General features: G+C 39.0%; 1 protein-coding gene across 3 annotated transcripts in view; it reads left to right on the top strand.

Moving 5' to 3' along the window:
* Positions 1–19775, top strand: part of AMOT (angiomotin) — a 64409-nt gene extending 44634 nt beyond the window's left edge. For 2 of the 3 annotated variants that reach the window (XM_079765141.1, XM_079765142.1), the window contains 6 exons: positions 2262–2411; positions 3160–3350; positions 10692–10814; positions 11590–11822; positions 12947–13597; positions 13959–19775. In XM_079765141.1, coding sequence (XP_079621267.1) covers positions 2262–2411; positions 3160–3350; positions 10692–10814; positions 11590–11822; positions 12947–13597; positions 13959–14056 — 1446 coding nt within the window. In that variant the 3' untranslated portion in view covers positions 14057–19775. The remainder of the gene's footprint in view (positions 1–2261; positions 2412–3159; positions 3351–10691; positions 10815–11589; positions 11823–12946; positions 13598–13958) is intronic. The other variant, XM_079765140.1, reaches the window with a different exon arrangement.
* The last annotated feature ends 4072 nt before the right edge of the window (positions 19776–23847 follow it).

Genomic DNA, 23847 nt, shown 5'->3' with positions numbered 1-23847 from the left:
AATTTTTCTTAGCCTGCTTTGTGGAAGTTATCTGATCTGCATGTCTATCTTCAGCCAACTGAGAAAACTCTCTGCTTCTTTATTGTTTTTCCATTTCAGAAAGGTGGCTCAGCAATAGAAATTGCTGGGAATCCCTTTGGTAAAATATTGAGGTTTCCTTTCTCAAGAAAGACAGAGCATGGAGAAATTCACCTGTCCATGGACTGCTTATTTTTTAGTTGTCTGAGTTTACATTGCTGTACTTTACCATTAATACAAGAACTGCATGCTATCTAACTTTAATTGCCTTTAAGTATAACTGCTGTAAGCCTCAGTAATTGTAGTTAACATTCTCTGCATTAACATTGCATTGCTCCCCTAAGGTTTTCAGAGCAGTTCACAAATAAATACATTCAACTTTAAATAGCTCATGAGGATTATAGAACCCAAAAAGTGAAGGATAAAGGATATTTTCTGCTTCCCAATTATTCAGAGCTTAGCAAATAAGAAGGCAGAGACACCTATGGCCTAAAGGTCTTCATTGCTCTAGTCTAGTCAGTGTTGTTATAAATAGTTATGTATCCAAAGAAAGGAAGGTTTAAGCTTATTGAGGCAGAGAATGATGACTTTTATTTGTTTCTTTTATTTCTTAGGTAAAGGTCTAATGGATACACACATCTATATTTATAGCTTGTGACATCTGGTTTATAAGGTTAGATTGAACTAGGCATTGGAATGAAAGGAAATATCAAGAACGTATAGAAAAAAAATAAGTCTTATGTTTTTATTCACCGAGGCAAAACATACTACAGGTCTGGTAGGAAAATACTAGTATAACATGGTTTTTTTTCCTACCTGGAGAAAGTTCAATTCCAATTTGTGGAAAAGGCTGTTAAAAGACAGGAGCGTTTCCCCACTAGCACAAGCCTTTGGCATCTGACTGGACATTTCAGATAGCAGTGATTTTGACTCATTACCATTAAGGAGTTACCTAGTTTCTACAATGGGGTAGTCAGGTTATGCTTGCTTAGCCCCTGCTAAGTGGGTATGGGCAATGCCGGTAGAATGGGTAACCTCTTACATTGAAACTATCTGCCTATGTAGCTCAAGGGCTTGGGTATTTGTTGAAAAGTTAGAGTTTAGCTGAATTCTTGAATTTCCTTTTGACCAAGTTATTAATGTTTTCGGATTTAAATCATCATAATAAAAGTATCCCTAACCTTAGCCTCCATGAAAATGATGATGACAATTTGGAAAATTTTCTGCTTTATAGAGAGTCTATGGGTTGATTTTATTAGCAAGAAGGGCATTTTACAAGTAGTATGAAAAACGTAATCTGCTCACTTACTAACAAATTTGGAAGGATGTACTTTCCCTATTTTCTTAGTTGTATGTATACCTTCTTTAAAGAGAGTATTTCCTCATTCCTTGATTCCCATGGAGCCAGGACTTAGCTTGTAAGTTACAAGGGTACAAGAATTTAAATTTGTTAGTCTCAGCCTACTCCTACCTTTGCTTTGGGATATGGCTCATAGGCTTTCAGGGAAGAAGAGGCGTTTGACTTATTTAGTTTTATATTTGATTCATTAGTTTGAGTCTTTAGGGTTCTTTAACGGTCTCCCCGCAAAAGCTGAGAGATTACAGTCCAATATTATCAATTCAGGCTCATGAATGAGGCAGAAATTGCACATACTCTCTGTTCCTTTAATAAAAGGTAATTACCAGGACTGCAGTCTTCAAAAAGACAATTACAAACTCCTTGTACCTTCAGCAATTGACCTGCATAAAGGGAGACAGCTGCATAAAGGGGAGAGGTGGGCTTCCTTTCCATGCCAAATTAAGCTTTTTTCCCCTGGAGAGCCCCCCTATTTTTTAGCATTTCTATATTGTATTGACCAAAGTAAGATATACCTTCCCCCAGTATATTCCAGATTAGTGTGAAGAAGAGCAGAGGTGAGGACATCCAAACATTTTAAGAGCTTTCCATCTACTATTACTTCCATCGTAGCATCTGTTTGATTTTACTCGTAGAAATAGATTTGGGGAAGACCTAGTGATAGGGAAGGGGAAGGAGATTAAAAAGGGGCTCCTAATTCCTGTCACTTATTGCATTCTCTGTATGATAAATGCCAGGCAGCCTGCTATTCATCATTAAGAACCTTCTCACAATGCACTCATTTTTAAATTTGGACAGGAAGAGAGCTAAACAGTCATGGGCTGTGGGGGAGTGCATAACTGATCTTGTTATCTTTCCTTCATCCTGTCTCAACCTGATTTTTCAGCTTAAAAAGAAGCAGGTGTATGTAGATAAGGTGGAGAAGATGCAGCAGGCCCTTGTACAGCTCCAGGCAGCATGTGAAAAGCGTGAGCAGCTGGAACACCGTCTCCGGACACGACTGGAGAGAGAACTGGAATCCCTCAGAATTCAACAGGTTTGGGGAACTTAAAGAAAAGGAGTATTCCTGATTGCTTATTTTTCCCTTGGTGTTTGACATGAAGACAAAAACACACTCATGCTCATCTTTAGGATTTTTGCCTCACCCGATCTTACTCCAGAGTACCTCTTAATTGTAAAGGTGAAGCTTGCTTAGTTAGCTTCCTATCACAGCAAAATCCTTAATGCCTATTATCTTGCACCTTTTATTTTTCACATGAACCCCAGAAACAGTAGACCCAACAAGAAGTGAAGATGCTATAAAAGTATATTCCTAATCATTTTCAAATTGGAAATGGTCTTAGAATCATCTGACCATACCCCTCATTTTTACATGAAAGTAAATAAAGACCTAGAAAAAGTTGTATGACTCATTGAAAGCCAAACAACAAGTTAGGGGCAAGGTAAAAACCAAAGCCTAGATTTGTAATTCCAATTTTAATCATGTACCATGCAGGCAGGCAGGCATGGTGCTTTGTAAAACATTTATCTACTTTCTGGGCAGCATGACAATTTGATATGGCACACTCCTTTCTTGATCAAGGGAGTCTCGGATTCAAGCCCAAAATGCACAATCCTGTGGTCTTAGGAGAAAATCTGAATTCCCTTTTGCTTCAGAATCAGAATCCAAACTGAAGTGGATTGGGCAGTAATTCTTTCCAAATATAGAGACTCTTCAAAATGGGACTTGGCCACCACACTTCTTTTCCTACTAATCTGAGGGGTGTCGGCATCTCCCCCAACAGCGCCAGGGCAACTCTCAGCCCACCAACGTTTCAGAATACAATGCTGCTGCACTGATGGAGCTCCTTCGTGAAAAGGAGGAAAGGATCCTGGCCCTGGAAGCTGATATGACTAAGTGGGAACAAAAGTACTTAGAGGAGAACGTGATGAGACATTTTGCTCTGGATGCTGCTGCAACTGTAGCTGCTCAGAGGTAACTACTTGGCTGGTACAGTCACTCCTTGAAGGGCATGGGGCTGGGGGTAGGAGAAGAACAAAAAGGTGACTAATTAATAGATTTTTCAGTGTGTTCTTTTTTCTTCTCTAATGTTCTCCACCCCTCCTACTTCCTACTTAAGTGTGTTTTCTTTCATCTGGTTATGCAGGGACTGAATGACTGTGGGGGCAGAGGGTCAGGGATTTGAAAATGAAAGTTACTTATAAACTTATTGGAATCATAGTTCAGCTTTCCTCAGAAGCCAGAATAATCACAGATGGAACCAACTGAACCATTTGCACATCTACATCGCCAGAGCCACAGTGTCTTTCAGCCAGATGTGTAGGTTTCTTTGTTTAGCCCCCGAACTGGAGTGAAAGACTCTCCAGCAAAATGTACTCCGAAACTAAATGTCACTCAGAAGTGGCTGCTGCCATTTGATACCTTTGGCTTGTCCAAGGTATGCCAAAGGCTATGCTTAACATGAATCTATCCTGCCCTTTGAGAAATTCTATATTTGAAGGATACATTCTCTGTGTCCATGAGTCTATCACATGTAAGCAGTCACATTCTATTTGATAAGGGAAAGTGGCTGGAGGATTTTAAAAATATTTCAGCTTATTTGTTCCCCTTTTCACATTATAAACAGTAATTTTTGATCTTTGGAGGAAACTGTTCTTATCCAGTTTGTTTGGCTCTCTGCTAGTCATACTCATCATTTGGGAAAGAATGAAACAATGACAAAACTAAATTCATGCTCGGCTGGTGTGGTTCAATGGTTGAGGATTGACCCATGAACCAAGAGGTCACTGGTTCGATTCCCGGTCAGAGCACATGCCCAGGTTTTGGGCTCAATCCCCAGTAGGGGGCATGCAGAAAGCAGCCGATCAATGATGTTTCTCTCTCATCCATGTTTCTATCTCTCTATCCTTCTCCCTTCCTATCTCTCTAAACATCAATAAAAACGTATTTCAAAAACACACACACAGAAAAACTAAATTCAAACAATGAGATGACATGTGTTGTGGAGATACAGGAAGAGCCTTGATCTGGAGCTGGGTATTCAAGGTGGGCTATATAGCATATTGCACCCCTCACAGTCTCTATCCAGAAAGTTATTAAGAACCGCAGTGTTATTTTTAAGATTCTTCTAAACATGGTGAGCTGGAAGAGTCTGGAAGCGCTTGCCACACTTTGAGCTGGTGTGTTTGTGTGGAGGGGGCAGTTGATACATTTAGTTTTGAGTCTTTCTCCTGCTGAATCAGAGGGAGGTCGGTGCTTAAGATCTGGACTGATGGTTTCTAAACTTATTTCCAATTCTCCAGGAAGACATCTTATGTTTCTCTGCCTGCCTCCTGGTGTCCTCTATAAACCTTAAAGAGATTAGAATCACCTGTGTCTTGACTTTGAATTCCTCATGGGCTTAAGCTTACTTGTTTTTGTTTTCTGAGAAGTGTGCTCAGTACATGTCAGTGTAGTGATAGAGTGCACAGACACTCCAGTTGTGCTACTCAGATGGCCGAGAAGTTTGTAGGTAGATTAGAAGCAGAATTAATTCTAATTTTATCTCCTCGCTCCCAAGAAAACACCTGTGCCCAGCACTTGTTCAGAATTTATTCAGGAAACCCTAACACTAAAAAGGAGATGCAAGGTAATTTTGTTGTCTTTGTGCATAAACTTAGAAAGATATAGCTCATGAAGGTATGCAGTGTGAGTAAATGTTAGAAAATCAGGGTTCTTGGTACTGGGAAGTTCATTGCTGAAACTGACTTCAGAATAAGACTCCAGGTCAAGATGCAGGAAAGTGAGGAAGATGTCATGGGCCTGGAAGAAGCGACCCCCTTTCCTTCCTTCCTGGGAAGTTTTGAGTATTGGGGGAAACCCCTTTCAAATGGATCTCTTTCCAGAATCTGTTGGCTCCACGAGGTAGATTTAATTTAAATAGAATTCCTTTAAATCACCAGGTGTAGAAAGTTTTCACTGTTTGCTTGTAAATTGTGTATGCTTATCATTTAATGTGATAAAAAGCAGTCAGTTCCCTCCTGGTAGGACCTTTATTTCAGAACCTGTGGGCTCTTCTGCCTTCCTTCCAACATCTCCTGCTATTCCTTTTCTGTCCAATGGTTTCATTCTCCCTCCTGCAAGCCCTAAATAAAGGTATTGACCAAGGTCTGCTCCTTGACTCTTTTCATAGTAAAAGCTTTGTATACTATTATATTTTCTTCCAAAACAATTTTTAAGTGCCCAAGTTATTGGGTGCAGATGGAAACTGCCCAACATATATTTGAGTAAGGATGAAAGTAAAAATGAATAAAGGAAGGAAGGAGAAAAGAAGAATGAAAGAAATAAGGTGATGTCTAACTCTATAATTAAAATGCTGAAATCTAGTGCCCCATTTTAATGGCCTGCTTGGTTTCTTTGTATTCTGCTATTATCTCTTAATATATTCCCATCACAATAGCTTATAGATAAATAGCAGGTTGCACATTTAGGACATGTTGTTTGGATGGTATTAATGGTAGTTGTAGTTTTTTTCAATTAAGGTTTATTTTACATATTCAAAATCACCTATTTTAAGTGTATGTTTTGATGAATGTTAGTAATTTTATACAATTATGTAGTCACGACCAAAATCATGATAGTGGACACATTCTAAAGTGTCTTTGTGCCCCTTCAACTTGATCCCTTCCTTCCATGCCTGCCCCCCCCCCCAAGTAATCTGCTTTTTGTCATAATTTTTTCTTTTCTAGAATGTCATATAAAAGGAGTCATAGAGTATGTATGCTTTGTTTGACTTCTTTCTCTCAGCATAATTATTTTGAGACTCATCCAAGTTGATGCTTGTATCAATGGTTTATTCCTTTTTATTGCTGAGTAGTGTTCCATGATATGGATTTACCATTCACGTGATAAGGATATTTGGGTTATTTCCAATGTTTACCCTTTGTGAAAAATAAAATACATATTTTTAACATAAGACCAGACAACCATCTCTCCTCAGGTTAGAAGACATATTTAATAAGTAGTAATACCTATTTCATCATCTTTGAAATTATGATATCTGGGAGGCAGCAAAATAGAGATTAAGGTGTCAAAAATGTAGATTAAATCCTAATTCTTCTACCTATTAGTAGCTGTGTGTGATCTTGGGCAAACTATTTATACTTTGCCTCTATTTATACTCCTTCCAGCATTTTGATTCTCTGAAACAACTCTTGTCAAAGTGAAAGATGTCAGTGCAAGAAATCACATTGAGTATTTACTGTATAAGATACTCTTCTAAGCACTTTAAAATTATTGCTCATCCTCACAATAATTCTTTCAGATAAGTACTATTATCCATTATACAGATAAGGAAACTGAGGCACAGTATAAATAGTTAACCCAAAATCACACACAGCTACTATGAGGCAGAAGAATCAGGATTTAAATCTACATTTTTGACACCTAGCCACTATACTCTGCTACCTCCCAGGTATCATGATTTCAAAGATGATGAAATAGGGATTATTACCTGTTCAAGAGTTACTACCAGTATTTGAGGCTTATTATTTACTCACTTAGAAATATTATAAATAACCCTGGCTGGTGTGGCTCAGTTGGTTGAGCATCTTCCCGTGCCCTGAAGGGTCGCTGGTTCAGTTTCCGGTCAGGGCAAACACCTGGGTTGTGGGTTTTATCCCCAGTTAGGGTGTATACAAGGCAATTGATCAATGTTTCTCTCTCCCTCTCCCTTCCCCTTTCTCTAAAAATCAATAAAAACACATTATCAGGTGAGGATTAAAAAGTATTATAAATAATTACACTATATTATAATTTCATATTATTGTGTCCCTAGAGATTGATTCCTCTCTAGATGCTTAATATAGATGAGGAAAATTATTACCACGTAGGAATTCAATCCCAGAAGAACCCAGTTGGCAGTGCAGTTGGTGAATTATTTCTGAAGAGCAGCAAAAGGATAAAAAGATAAAACACCCGATCAACCTCTCAGAATGTGCAAGTTTCATTCTTATTTGGGGCAAAGTAAATCTGGGAAAGAAGGAAGAAAGAGAAGCAGGAGATAGAAGCTGGTCACACACATTACATGTATCTACCTTTTCCTTCATCGTAGGCCTTTCTCAGTTTCCATCCTTAGCTTTCTTCCCATTCTACATTGTCTTAGTTATTTTGTTCTGTATTATAGCTTCAAGTAGTAACTCTGACATCTCTAAAATTAAAGTTAGAAATTTCAACAACTTTTTGGATATTGTTATATGGCTATTTGTAAAACACTTTAACTCCAATGTAATTAAAATAAAAACCCATTATGTTGTGTTTTTTGGGGGGGGAAAAATATCTCCTCCGTTTTCCTGTCTCAGAAAATGAGTGGTATGTCATCTCTTCTAGTAATGTGAATTAGAAACAACAAAGTTCTCATTCATTCTTCCCTCACCTTAACACACAAATTTAAGCACTCTCCAAGTTCTAGCAATTCTGCCTTCTATAGTCTGGTCTGTTTCCATTTCCCTTACCATTTCACTGGTTCCTGTTTTAATTCTATCTTGCTGGGATTATTTCAATATAACCTTTCTGACTGGTCTGCCTGTGTCCAGTATTATTGCTCCTCTAATCCCTCCATCACATTTCAGTAAGAGATAACGCTATCGTCCAATCCTCTCAAAAAGCTCTAATTATTATCAGTGCCTATTGGAATAAAGTCCAAACTCATTTCTGTAATCATTAATTATTAACTTTTTTGTTTCCCCTTTCAAGTTTCCTGCAGTCAGGAACTAGTCTTACTGATATCTAGCCACTCTCCAGTCTCATAGTAACTTCGAACACAGTGCTGTACTGATGTCTGAGTTTACATAATTAATAAACAAAAGGATGCTACCTATATGAAAAGATAGACTTGAAGTTTAAAAGGCCACTTGATTTTTTAATTTGGAGGTCATGGATGGTATTCTAGAAGGCAATGTAAGTAATGTGATGGGGATAACTTTGTTGAAGAAAGGAAGGAGAGAGAAGATGGCTAGAGAGACAGTTGCCAGAAACTGTTTTACTTAAGAATTGGAGATGGGGCATGGCAAATTCATGGATTTAGGTTTTGGGATTTGCAAGTTGTGTTTTCAAGCTCAGCATCTCCCTATGAATGTGCTTAAAAATCATTTCATAGTATTGAAAGTTAGCAGGTCAAGGTGCTCCTTCAAACACTGTGCTTGCTTGCTTTTGCCTAAACCATTGGCTTAGTAACCCATCTTCTAGAAAGAAGATTGATATTGAAGGCCGTCCGGGCAGCTCTGTAGGAATTCACTAAGTGCCCCACATTTTCAGGCTCCATTCCTGAGGAGCTCACAGTGTCCATATCAATTAGCTGGCAGGGCACTGAGTCCCCCAAATGGTCTTTTATGCAGTGGATGTGGCAGTAAGCCAGCACTGGCTCCCCTAGTGACAAACTAATATGCTCAAGTTCCCAGTGTCCATAGATACCATGCACTTTTTAGAGAGGTCTGGCTCTGAAGCCTCAGCCATCACACTGGAACTCTGTACTGCAGGAAATGCCTCCAGGATTATACCAAGAGCTGTAATTCTTTCTAGTCATAATGTCTTTTATGTTATTCTCCTTCTACTTATACTTTTCTCTCCTAATAATAGATAACTTTGCTGAGTATTTTTACTGTGTCTGGCACTATGTATTTTACATGCATACTTCAATTTTAACCACTAAAGATCCCATGAGATATAGGTACAATTATTATTTCCATTTTGCATATTAAGAGACTGAGACCTATAGCAGTTAACTGACTTCTTGAGCTCAGAGAGTTTGTTAGTGGCAGTGAACTTGGGGAGGCTGGGGCTTGACCCTGGTGTGGTCTATATTCAGAGCCCGTGCTCTCAACACTATACAGTGCCATTTCTTCTTGGGTACTTTGCAGCACAGGAGCCATTTCCAGTAGGACTTCAAGCAAGTGAACTGCACTAGAGCAAGTGTAGAATTCTGAGATGCTAAAATATTTTGAATTTAGCAAATGATGAGAGCCATTGTAATCCATTACTTCCTTGCTCTTCAATTATTTCCCTATTCAAATAAATTGTTTCAGCCCTGTATATAAAGTGCAAGTATTTTGGGGGACAGTATTTTTGCAAAAGCACACCAAAATTTCCCAACTTTAATACTAACTTTCTGCCTCTTCATTCCATTGCCCCTTTGCTCCCATCTGCACTGGTCACAATCTCTAAGCTAAGAGAACACAGCCAGAGCTAGCTGCCAGCAGGAAATATGTCTGGAGTTCTCCCACAGATCCATGTTCTCATAGCAAATATAATGAAGCAGTGCCAGTTCATTGTTTTCCCAGCCTATTGTCTGATTTTCTTTAAGAGCAATATAATTACATTAATATTCTTCCTAATCTCTTTTCTTTCCCTCCACATTACTCAAATAAGATCCAGTTTTCTTCGTTCTGTTTCCCTTCTTCTCTACTACTAGTTGTAAATGAACCAAAGAAAGATGCAATGACCTCACTTATCAACAGAATAAAGGATTCCCTTGTTTTTGACTTGTGCTAATTAGACATCAGCCTTGCCCATGGGCTAGACCCTCTTCTTTTTCTTTCTCCTCCCCCCCCCTCTCTCTTTCTCTCTCTCTCATGTTTCTTATTAATTAGTTTTTGAGTCAATGGCCTGAGACACTTTCAGATGGAACATGATGGTCCCTCATGCAGTTGGGATTTTGGCAAGAGAACAGTCACTTATTTGGGGGAGACTCAATGGTTTGGAACCAGAACCTTTCAGATGCAGGTTAGATAGGACTCACGTGGCACTGACACAAAGACCCTACTTCTCACTCAGCTCACATGCCCTACCTGTTGACATGTCTATAGTTTGTTTCTAGCACTCAGGTGTAGTTAATGCTGTTCATCTGTCACATTAAAAATCTAGCTTTTTTTTCATTTTATGACTGTCATGAAAATAAAATGGAAATATAAAATATTTTATATGTAATATAAATAATATAAAGTGGAAATATAACTATCCTCCTATTGCCTGGCCAAAATGTGAAAATCAGAATGTTTTGGAAGGATGTCTGCTTAGTTTTGAAGGCAAACCCATGCACACCTCTCATAGAATCCCTCACTGACTTTTGCAGCTACTTCTAGGCCAATCACCTCTTCTAGCTCTGAAAGTTGGAATTTCTTATCTTGAAAGCTCTTATCAGTTAGCCACCCAGAAACTAATCTGGCCTAATAAGTTTGATTTCAGTTTAGGGCTTTCCCAGCAATATCTTCTACTTAGGAAGGGGATAGGATTTATTGATTTTGCTGTCCTCTCATGATCATACTGCCATTTCCTTCCCAGGGACACAACAGTCATCAGCCACTCTCCTAACACCAGCTATGACACAGCTCTCGAAGCTCGCATCCAGAAGGAGGAGGAAGAAATCTTGATGGCCAACAAGCGTTGCCTTGATATGGAGGGCAGGTAAAATGTTGATCTGGACCCCGGGTTGGTATGGAGACCAGATAGATCAGTAGGGAAGGGTGAGCATCTTCGTTCACAGTTGAGAAACCTGATAATGTAGCCTCCCTCACCCCTACACTCCTGCCAGCCTGTTACTTAGGATATGAGATGCAATGACCTTTACCTTGATCATTCCCACTCACTATGGAATTACAAGTAATGTTGCTTTCCCCTTTGGCCTTGGTAATTGCTTTTCATCTGCTTTCTGCCAGAACTGAACCATTGGTATTTGCTCTCTGGGGTATTCTTTCTAGCACTGTACCACAACCCTGTTATACTGCACAGTGCTCAGTAAAAGAGTATCTAGTCATGCTATACCTGATGTCTCTTATAAACTTATAATCATTTACTTATTACTTGAAGGTTATGGCCCATTTACTAGTATAGAAGTTCCCATCTTCTCACTGACTTCATTTCTGTTGACTCAGATTCTTCACTATAGCACCCACTATATAGGTTTACTCTCATATACGGCCTTTCCCTCCACCTCCCAACCAATATTGTACTTTAGCTTCCTAAAATTTAAGCAACAACTCCTACATGCTCTGTTTTATCCATTTGGGGGTATAGAAAGGCATTTTTAAAATGTAGCACTGTCCCTTGTCTTACAACTCAGAAATAACTAGACCACCACTTAGTCAAAAAGGTCATGGAAGTTCAAGTCCATGTAGGCAATGAGAGTAGAACATGAAGATGGCAACAAGATCTTTATATGTTCTTTGTCTTTGGCTCCTAGGATTAAGACCCTCCATGCCCAGATTATTGAGAAGGATGCCATGATCAAAGTACTCCAGCAGCGTTCCCGGAAGGAGCCTAGTAAGACAGAGCAGCTGTCATCCATGCGGCCAGCAAAGTCTCTGATGTCCATTTCCAATGCTGGATCGGGTTTGCTCTCCCACTCTTCCACCCTGACTGGCACCCCCATCATGGAAGAGAAGCGGGATGATAAGAGCTGGAAAGGGAGCCTAGGTAATGACAATAAATAAGGAAGATTAAAGCAACATGTTTAAGGAGAGCCCTGATTTAGATATGTGCCCACACAGCAAGGGAAAAGAGTGATGGTCCAGATTCTAGACAGGAAGATATCGCAGGTTGGATCCTCCTGAGAGGCTAGCTGCATATCAGGAGCTCCTCCACACTGTGAGGTCTCACGGAGAAAACATTGGTTGAAGCCATGGCCTTAGAAGATAAGAATCCTAAGTTCTATTTGGGTGGGAAGGAAAACAACTTGTTTCCTCTAAAAAAATTCTCATATTTGGCCTTTACCATGTGGGACCTTTTGTACAAAGCCCATGTAGCCTTTGGGCCATTAAAAAATTTAAAATTCCAGCTTTTTCTGTGTTCTTTTCTCCCATAAAGTTCAAGGACTCAGAGTTCTAGTTAAGCTAAATGGAGCTGGGTGACAGGTTTTTGTTACCAGAATGTTCTCAGTTGAGAATAGAATGTACTTTTTCATTTCTTCCCTGTCCATTCCTTCCCTTCTAATCAAAACCCCAGAAGTATCTGTGATACCACAAGGCACTTTGTTAGAGCCTGAGGAAACAAGCCGTATATATTTTAATTTTAGCTGTTTTTGTTGCTTCTAATAACTTCCTTAGTTCTGTGACACATGCAGTGCCCTTTAGTTAGAGTAGGCACTTTGGGGACTATGGTCATGATTAGAACCTTAGATCACACAATTATTATCACATTCATATGTGACCACAGACTTCTTCCACCGATCCTTTCCTGCTGTCTAGTATGGATGGTGTTGTTTATAGGTGGAAACAAGTAGAAGCATTCTGACAGCTCGGTGGAAATCAATCACCATTGGACAAATAAATCAAAACACATACCCAGGACACTTAAGGTTTAATACGATGTGCTGGGGCTTGGAGAATGAGAACCAGAAGGGGTCTACCAAGTCTGAAAGAAACTTTTAGATGTGATGAGATGTGCGTGACAAACTGGTTTCTGGGTTTGAATGAGGACAAAGTAAAGAATTAGACCCATTCACATTTCTCCTGAACCTCCTACAAAGAAAAAGAGGTAATGAGATGTCTGCATTTGAAGAAAGTATAGTTTTCTAACCTCTTTCCCTTTTTCCTTTGTAGGCATTCTCCTGGGTGGAGACTACCGTGCAGAGTCTGTCTCTTCTACACCCTCACCTGTGCCGCCCTCCACTCCCCTGCTCTCAGCTCACTCTAAGACGGGCAGCCGAGACTGCAGCACCCAAACAGAACGGGGAACTGAAGCAAACAAAACTGCAGCTGTTACTCCAATCTCTATTCCTGCTACAGTTGCTGCCGCCATCACTGCCAATGCTGCCACCAACACCACCACCATGGTAGCTGCTGCTCCAGTGGCTGTTGCTGCTGCTGCTACTACATCTCCAGCAACTGCTACTGCTGCTCTTGCTGCTGCTGTTTCTCCAGCTGCTGCTGTTCAGATTCCAGCTGCTGCCTCTGCTGTTTCTGCTTCTATTGTTGCTCCTGCTTCTGCTGCTGCTGCTGTTCAGGTTGCTCCAGCTGCTCCAGCTCCGGTTCCAGCTCGGGCTCCAACTCCTGTTCCGGCTCCAGCAGCAGCTCAGGCTTCTGCTCCAGCTCTGACTCAGACACCGACTCCATCTCCAGTTGCAGCTGCTACTCCAGCTCCAACTCCAACTCCATCTTTGGCTCAGGCTGAGGCTCCTACAACTCCAGCCACTGCTTCTGGACCACGGCGCTTGTCTATACCTAATTTGGCCTGTAATCCAGACAAGACAGGTAATAATGCTCTACCAGGTAGCTTTTGATTCTGCCCTCAATTACAGATTTGTTTTTTGTACCTGCTGTTTGGGCACAGTTGGTCATTTGGAGGGAGGTTTTTCATATTCTAAAAAGGATTAATCAGAGGACATGAGGGCAAAGAGTCTGTAAATAACTTATCTGACACTAAGATGGGAACAGAAATGAGTCCAGGCCTTTCTCCCAGTAGAAGTAAATAAATGTTCAGGGGAACAAGGCAGGTGACAAGCAAGTCTCACCTGACAATTGACTTCATGGGGGCTTTAAAAGATGTCCATTTCTAGAAATTTGTGTTTTTATGTTATCTCTAAGTGTTTTCTAATCCCTTATTTCTATTTAGATGGTCCCGTTTTCCACTCCAGTACTCTGGAAAGAAAAGCTGCTGCTCAGATCCTGGGACAAGAGCCTGATGCAGAAATGGTGGAATATCTCATCTAAATGTCCTAATCAAGAGCTGCAGTTTCTCAGCAAGAATGCTCTTAATGATTTTTCCCTTTTGTTGTTGTTATTTTGAGGGTGAGCACAAGGGATTGGGGGAATGCTTTTTAAAGGGACTTTTTAATTGAGACATTATAGTACCTATGCAATGCCATAAGAACTCCAGTCTATTTTGGTGCAGTTAGAGAGTACCTCTAAAGACAAATCAATCAGAGTATGCTCTAAAGGTTATCATTTGGATTTATACAAATACTGGGACTGTTAATAGCTGGATATTCACCAATGTTTTGCAATGTGCTTAAAATTTTTTGGCATTTCCATATTCCAGATCATTTTTTATTGAAGAGCACAGTATGTTTGGAAGACAGTGTGTAAAAGGTAGTTCAGAAATGGGAAGCTGGAGAGAATTTGCACATGTGATGTTTTGCAGAGTTACCATCTAGGCAGCATTCAGAGAGAGAGCTCTTACCTCGGGCTTATGAAAAGGAATAGTTTTTGGAGCCATGTAAACTGGAGGAAAGGTAGGGAGTATTGGGGTGTGGAAGGGTGCTGAAGCTAATTTTCCCTTCCAATTTCCCAGCTACCCTGTGCCAGGGGATTGTTTTTATCTTCATTTCAGTGGTGCTTTGGAAGTCGATTCTTTTGGTACCCTCTTGGAGGTTCATACATTCATATATATACTCTGGAATAATTTATGCATTTGGGTAATTAATATATTGCTTTCAGCCACTAGGAGAGTTAAATTAGCTGAAACTTCCTCTCTCTCAGAGAGTTAAACCACCGGAGGCCTTCATGGAGAGTTGCATGAGGTGCTTGCTGAATGTAGACCTTTGTGGTCTGTGTCTAGCCATGAACAGCTTGCTTGCCTTTCCTGAGACCATTCTGCTTAGTGTATATTTCTTCTTCAGCACAAATTCACTGGCTGTGTCACCAGTCTCAAATTGTCAATTATTTGCAAAATGAGGAAGCACTTTTGATGACAGGTTGAATGCTTTGAATTTCTGGTGACTACTTTGAAATAACTCATTTTGTTTCCCAAATTCTTAGACGTATTTGACTATCACCTCCAAGGGAAAAGCATCAGAAACCCAAAGTACTGTGCTGTAGTAAGGGGAGAGGTGGGCTGCAGCAGAGTCCTCAGCTACCTCTTTTCATGGCCAGTCACTCCATCTTGGAATACTTTTGGAGAGCAGTAGGAAATGTACATGTGGGCAGGGACCAAGGAGGCCATGACTCCAAGCTTTGCCTAAGGGCTGCCTCCAGGAACACAGAAGGGCTGCTCATTGCCATAGGTCCCTGCTCTGTGTCATTTATCTACCCTTTATTAAGATGATAAATCTACAATCAATGTCATTAATATCAGTTTTCAAGGGTTTGGGGGGAGGTGAGGGGATTGGGGGTATTATATAAGGGTTGGGGGTAGAGGTTTGGGGATATGCTAGTTAGAAAGCAGATTAATAGAAGAGTAGGCCTGATATATTACATTGTGAGGCATAGTGGCTGGGAGGAATTTTAACAATAGAATAGCCCAACCCCGTCATTTTAGTGATGAGGATTCTGAGACCTAGAGACTTTAAGTGACTTTTTCAAGATCATACAACACAACTTCCCACTCTGCCAAATACCATGCTTATTTTGGGAAACCCTTATATACAAAAATCCCCGTTTTAAGAAAAGGTATCTTCATAGTCCAGGGCATATGTATTTTGTAAACTGGCCCTGGCTTCAGTAGTTTGTACAGGGTTCCGAGTTCCTATCTTGCCTTTCCTGCAGTGCCTTTTGCAAGGTTTTTCCTTTCCTGATTCTGATTTCAGTATGGAGTCACATGGGACATCTGCCCTAAAATATCAACTTCACTTCTTCTCTTGCTATGAGGTTGGCTGTCTTGGATCATCTTACAGAGTTCCTCTGTAAGTATAGGAATGACCTACTTAACAGTATTCTTGTGTCATTCCCAATGATCTTCCAAAGGAATTATTTTGTGTGGGGGAAGGAGTAGATAAGAGGGATAGTGATGTGGTTTTTCAGGCAGTCTTGACATTTTTAATAATGAAGTGATTATCATACACATTAATCCTCAGTTATTTAGTGAATCCCAAGTAGAAATTAAAAGTGCAGTTGTGTTAATGCTCATTAATATTACCCTTTAGTCAAAGAAAAAAACTCAAATAGTAAAAGCAACAAGTAGCAAACTTGAGGAATGCTACTTTCTGTCTAAATAAATGCATAAATAAATAGAAAAAATAAACCTTTCATTTACTCCTTTCATGTTTATAACATATTGCCAGCATTTTTGCTAGCTCTGGGAGTCATGGTTTTATTTACATTCTGTAAGGTGACAAATGTCATACATTCCACACTGTGTGGCAGCCATCTCTATAGGCTCATGTATTTTGGGAAAGGAGGAAGTTCTTAGCTAAGTATTATTTTGACCTTTCCACAACATCTCTACCCTCCTCACACCAGAGAGGTTCCCTCTTGGCTCAGTTTTTAATCCCAGGTAATTTTCTCAAATACATTGTACTTTTGAGAGATGGAAGAAGTCCATGTCAGTGTATTATGTTTACGAAGAAGATTGATTCAGCCTTTTCAGAAGATCCCTAATAGATGACATTTTAAAATTCAGGTTTATGGGAGAAATCTCAAGGTAGCCACCTTTTCATAATTGTGTCAATGTAACACTTGGGGAATGTTTCTGGATTCCCACCTATCTATGCATTTTACTGGCATCTCAGAACAGGAGGGTGACCTTGTTGTCTTAACTTGTACTGCATGGTGGTCTCTGGGGACCTTCTAAGTCAGTTGTACTTCAATGTCCCTTGTACAGAAAAATTTCGTTATAACAAACTTTACTTGATATGAAATTCTTATTAACATTTTTATTAAATAAAAGTAGCTTGAGCTTTCTTATAAAATCATGTATCTTAATTGTTGTTTTAATGAAGGATCTGTTTTCAGTGCTGCTTTTGAGCTTCAGGTTGAGAGGATAGTAGGAACCTGAAATATTTGCCATCACCTGCATAGGAAACATACTAAGAGACCCATCACATTCTCTTTTTCTTGTTACACAGTTGGTTGTGCACAACCGTTGGAAAATGAACAAACTTACTGTGCAAACTACTTTTTATGAAGAGCCTAAAAACTAATAATGTAGCAACTTAAAGTGTATACATATGCACTAACTCTTATAAATTATATTCTCATGTCTGTTAGCCATACAATCTCCTGTTATCTCAATTGCTCATTCACATATGGAATTTGTTACTTAAAATGTGTTCATTCTTACTGAACATGTTTTCAAAGGAAGGCATTAGCTATAGGCTAATTGCCACCAATTTCAGCCTGGCATGATCCTTGGAATATAACTTCCAAGTGCCATCCATCATCAGTCGGACCAGTGTCAGGAGTTTGTTTGTTTGTTTCTGGTAGCAACGATGGGTTATATGAAGCCTTCAAACCTCCTTCTGTGGCCTCCCTTGTGATTAAAGGCATGTGTTTTTAAAATGAATAGCTGAGGTTGGCAGATGGCTAGAGAAGAATCACCTTTGGTTTGAAATGTATTTGGCCTCATAATGATTAAGACCCCATTCTGTAATCAACGGAGCTAGTTCCAGTAAAATTAAACAGGTGTGAATCCACTCTGTGCCTATCTTTTCACTGACAATAAAGTTAGCTATTTTAAAATGCAGTACTGTGTGGAAAATGCTTTGGTGTTTACCTGACAGATGTTTTAGTTGAGCTTGTACCAGTGATTGCTTTCAATTTAGTATGCAGTGAAATTGCCTTTCAAGGGCAGCATGCAGAATTTGCATTTGCTTAAAGTATGGAATGTGATTATAAAGTATTAAGACAACACCACTGGCTGCACCAGTTTCTTTATATATTCAGGCAGCATATATTAAAATCTTTGCATCTTTTTATCTCCTGGTTCCAAGGGATAAAATGATGGCCACCCAAAACAGAGAATCATTTGGTTAGCATGTTGGAAGGCCCCTTGATGTTCCTTTTGTACCCTTGTTCTTATGCCAATTCATCGGTTTTGGTTGAGGAAGCTTGTTATTAAAAGCAAATCAGTACCACATACAAGTTGGCTCTTTTCACTGAAAATGTTTTTTTTCTTTAAAATATATTTTATTGATTTTTTACAGAGAGGAAGGGAGAGGGATAGAGAGTTAGAAACATCGATGAGAGAGAAACATCGATCAGCTGCCTCCTGCACACCTCCTACTGGGGATGTGCCCACAACCAAGGTACATGCCCTTGACCGGAGTCGAACCTGGGACCCTTGAGTCCACAGGCCGACGCTCTACCCACTGAGCCAAACCGGTCAGGGCATCACTGAAAATGTTAAAGCTGTCTTTACACTGCCCTCCTTATGCCTCCTGTTTACCACTGAGGTCCAGCCTAACTGGGAGATAAGATCCCCACAGGCTTGGAAATGACACTTTCACAGTGAAATAAGCTTGATGTGTGTTGCAAAATAAATGGGGAGAGGGTCTATAACTCATTTTAAATTTTACTTTTTAATTAAGGTGGGCTGCATTCCTCTTCATACTTATGAGAAGCACTTTGAAAACTATATGTGTGAAAGCCCATTCCTCTTCAGGACAAAGAAGATGGTCTTAAGTTAACCACACCTTCTTACAAAGTTTTGTGAAGCATTCCTTTCAGATATATATATATTTTGCCCCGTTCTTAATAAACAAATGTTCCTTCAAAAGATCACTCTGTATCAGCCTTTCTAGATATTATCTAGCATTATAACTGACGTGATTATCTGTGTGGTACTTCATCTTCCTTCCTGTGGGCCTACTTTACTGTGACAAGTGATTTTCACAGACTATGAGTTGCACAACTGCAGAAACAAACACCTCCTGCTTCCCACCTTCTCCACCTCCATCTTATCCTAAGGAGGGTTTTTATTAGAGGAAAAATACTATAAGTGACTTGGTCTTAGAACACTTTCTACATTTATTGGCATTCATCCTGATATTTGAATGAAGACCTCTGAGTGACTTAGTTTCCAAAAAGGAAAATGTTCACAACCCCAGATTTTCATACCACATCATAAGTACTCACTCCTCAGATGCATAAATAGGCCAAGCCAGGGCAGTTATTTTGGTTCCTATTTTTTTTTTTCATTTGTCTTTGCCTTAGACCTATAGTTTCAGGCATGTGTGAGTTGTTGAATAGCTACATATTACATGTTGTCATTATGTAAAAGGCCCTGAAGTTTAAAAAATAAAGTCCATGATTCTAGTTTATTAGAGAAAATTGCACACACACATGCACATACACACATTTACAATTCATTGTGATTGATGAAATGGAAAAAGTTTGAACAAGATACAGAACTAATGCAAATAAAGGAATGATTATTGGGATGGCACAGAGAGTATGTGTGGGGGGACTGAGTTGAGCTTTGAAGGATGTGTAGGAGTTAAAATGGTGAATTAGGAGATGGAACAAACATTCCTTGCAAAAGTAATATGTGCAAAGGCAATCTCATTATGTCAGAGTTGCAATCAAATGAAGACTATGTTTCCAAAATCAAAGACCCTAGAGAACTACTCTGAATTTTAACATACTCTTCATGGAAACTTACAAACTCACTCAGGTGGTAGACATACTGGTCCAGAAGTCAAAAGAACATGGAGACCCAGTCCTACGTCAGCCTCTAAGCAGACATTTACCCCTGAACAAATTCCTTAAGATCAAAGAGGTTTATCAATAAAATGAGGATAAATACATATCCCTATGGACCTCATGGAGAGTGGACAAGAAGCTTCACAAAGTGAGACTATAAAAAGATGCCAATCCAAACAATGGGCTGAATCTATAAAGATAAACTGGTTTCTTTAATTTTTTATTAAAGAAAACTTCAAACATACACAAAAACAGAATAGTGTAAGGCATTCCCATATGTCCATTGCTGGGGGCTTCAAGCTATTATCAATGGATCAATGCTTGGCCAATCTTACTTCATTTATCACCTCTACCCATCCACCCTCTACTATTTTGAGGCACATTTCAGACATCATAGCATTTCATCCAGAAATATTTCAGTATTCATGAATATAAATTTCTTTATAATGACAAATTTGAAGTGCTGCTCCTGGAACCAAAATATATAACTTACCAACCAAACAAATAGCATGTTTGTGCTCTGGTGCTTACAAAGATTTAAAAAAAAACAACTAATCTTTTGCCTTAAACCAAAACCTACTGTCTCAAATATGGAGGGGTTCATTCTCCCACAATCCACATATCAAATGGGAAGATGTTTTCTTTAAAGGCACTCCAGTACAGGCTCTAAGCTATTTTTCCTCTTACATTTGGTCATCCAACTATTTCTTGTTTTCTCTCATCAACTGATTTGGTCACTATCCCAAACTTTTGGCCTTTGAATCACAGTTGTCCACTCCAGTCCCAAATGACTCAATCAGCATCCTGGCCTATCAAGTTCGTCAACCTCTCCAACTCCACTGACTTCCCCATCAGCCTGCTGTTCTCATGGCTAACCCAGACCTGGCCATCACATAGAATTGCTCCACCATGGAAATCAGATATGCCAGTACCTCACTGTCTGGCCACAGTCTGCCATCCTCCCAGTTCTACTCTGACCCTATTTGTCCTTTGATTTCTGAGAGACCTCTAGTCCTTTAATGCACCATTTCATCCTAGTCTTTTAGCCCTGACCTACCTGATCTGACCTCGTGTTCAAATATCTGAACCCTCAAATCATTAATATCCCTTAAAACCTCAACCATTCATCAGAAGTCAAAAACTTACTGATCCTAACAAAATAAATCTCAAAACCCATTCACTACTTTCTAGTTCTACTGTCAACAACCTATTTTAAGCTAGTATTATCTTTTACCTAGACTATTTCAATAGCATATTCACCTAACTTGATCTGCCCCTAACTTGTTCTATGCTTTTATTATATTTATTCAGCAACAAATATAATTAATAGCATGTCATTCCCTTGCTTAAAATCTTTCAAAAGCTTGCCCTTGCAATGAGGATAAAATGGGAAGAGAGGAGGTAAAACAATGAACCCAAAATTTGATAGTTGTGTATTTGAAACTAAAACCCAGATATATTGGACTCTTATTATAGTAGAATCATTATCATGCCTTGTTCTAAGTATTTTTCTTATGCTTACAAGACGTTATTACTATGGAATCATTATTTTCTCTGTAATTAACCTAGAATAGTACTTCTTGAAGTCCTATCCAAACCATCTGTATTGAAATCACCTCAGGTATTTATACAATATGCACTCTCTTACCTTGCCCCTAGAGAAGCTTATCCTATAATTCTAGAGTAAAACCCAGAAATTTGCATTCTAACAAACTTCCCAGGAGTTTTAATGCAGTTTACTAGTATCCTGAGACTACATACTTTGAGAAACATTAACCAAGGATTTCCTGGCATTTATCTTACTTTTTTGTTCTTCACTTTTCATAAAAAATAATAGACTCCCAACTGCACATAGTTAATTTTATAAGTCCAGTCTGAACATTAGCTATCATACACATCCTTAGTTCAGTAGGTAGCCATTTTTATTTTCTTCATTAACACTGAGTACTTATGGTAAAATAGATGCCTTTTCTCCACAGATAGGACTTTTTCTCCCTTATCCAGGTATGACTCTTAACTGGTTGAATTTAATGCTCTAATCAAACAAGACATGTTGTTGGTTACTTTTGGTTTATAGTCCTTGAGACAACCACAACCATATTTATGATCTTGGCCAGTTCATTTAGCTCCAATGATTATTCTATAATATGAGGTCACTGGATTATGATCTCTAATATGCTTTCTGGCTCTTACATTCTTAGATTCCATGAGACTGAATACAACCTCTGAGGTCAAATTCTTTCACATGGATCCAAAATTGGCTATGTAGAACAGATAAAATATATTTTTAAATCTCAATATACTGAAATATTCTACAACCCTAAGATCTATTCATCAAGCTTCAATTATTTTCAAACTGGTTCTGTCCACACTTGACATTTTATTCTCTTGTCTTAGCAATACCTACTCCATTCTCCTACTGTGCATGTCATTCTCACCCAAAAAATTCATGTCCACAAGAATAAATTTTCCCAAAAAATATGAAAAGATCAAAATAGAGAAAGGAAGGACAGTTAATATTTCTTTTAAAATATGAATCTATGGTCATTTGCATTTATCCAGTTATAGGATAAATGCAAATGACCATAGATTTGAGTAGCACCAACAAAGGGGGATAAATGGAAAATAATCAAGATATGTATTATGTTCCAATAGATGGCTAAAGAAGAATGGCAGTCCTTGAGACACCATGATACCTATGGTACTAACTAGAGCTAGGAAAAGGGAAATAACATTTTTGCAACTTGCTATGTGTTAGAAACTAGTTATGTGACAAACACATTACATATGTATTCTTCCCAAAAAAACAAATTTAAAAGATCAAAAACAAAATGCATATGCTTTTTAAAACTTTTGTTTTTCTCTTACATCCAGGGGCCGATCCACATCTTATGAGCCTTAAAGCCTTGACAATTTGGAAGGCTCTCTTTATGAAAAAGAATTTTTAAAAATTATAAATACAAAACCAGAGACAGAGAAACATCGATCAGACCATCAAACCTCAGAGGGAAGGTAGGGGAGGGTGGGGGTAAGGGGGAGAGATCAACCAAAACACTTGTATGCATGCATATAAGCCTAACCAATGGACACAGACAACAGGGGGGTGGGGGCATGAGTGGGGCGGGTAGGGGGGAATGGGAGGATAAGGACACATATATAACACCCTAATCAATAAAGAAATTAAAAAAACAAAACCATATATTAAACTGTTTATTTAGGATTTAGATATCACAACTAACTATGAATTTTGAAAAGCTGACAAATACACAAACATGAAAATAATAGAGAAAGAAACAGAATTTTTTATTAATTAACTGTCCAACACACCTCCATAGTCAGTGCTTTTTCTACATTTCATTTTGGCTTCATATATTTTGCTTGCTTCTTTTTGTAAAATTATTTATTGTTGAAAGTATTACATATGTCCCCCTTTTCCTCCATTGTCCTCTACCAGCCCTCCATTACCCCCGCCCCCCAGGCCAGGCCAGGCCTTTACCCCCTTATTGTCTGTGTCCATTGGTTATGCTTATGTACTTGCAAGGTCTTTGGTTAATCTCTTACCCTCTCCCCCTGTCCATCCCCCCCTGCCTTCCCTCTGAGGTTTGATGGTCTATTCAATGCTTCTATGTCTCTACTTTTGTTCATCAGTTTGTGATGTTCATTATATTCACAAATGAGTGAGATCTTGTGATATTTATCTTTCCCTGACTGGCTTATTTCACTTAGCATAATGTTCTTCAGGTCCATCCATGCTGTTGCGAGATGTAAGAGTTCTTTGTTTTTTTACAGCAGTGTAGTATTCCATTGCATAGATGTACCACAGCTGTTTTTTTTTTTTGTTGTTGTTGTTGTTGTTTTTTACAGTGTAAAATTTTTATATTTAGAATTAGGCAGCTGGACTCAGTTTAGATGATCCCAATTTTGTTGGCAACATCCAAAGCATCATAGTCAAGAGCCAGTCAAACATATGCCTTCTTCTCTCCAAAGGCCTTATCAGAGGGTTGACCTGGGCCACATCAATGGCATAGAGCTTCTTCACAGCCTGTTTGATCTGGTGCTTGTTGGCCTTGACACTCACAATGAACACAAGTGTATTGTTGTCTTCTATCTTCTTCATGGCTGATTTGGTAGTCAGGAGGAAGTTG

Source organism: Cnephaeus nilssonii (genome assembly GCF_951640355.1).
Source record: "Cnephaeus nilssonii genome assembly, chromosome: X".
In the NCBI taxonomy this organism is placed as follows: Eukaryota; Metazoa; Chordata; class Mammalia; order Chiroptera; family Vespertilionidae; genus Cnephaeus; species Cnephaeus nilssonii.
Note: the sequence above shows the minus strand (reverse complement) of the source record. Positions and strands in the feature narration are given on the sequence as shown.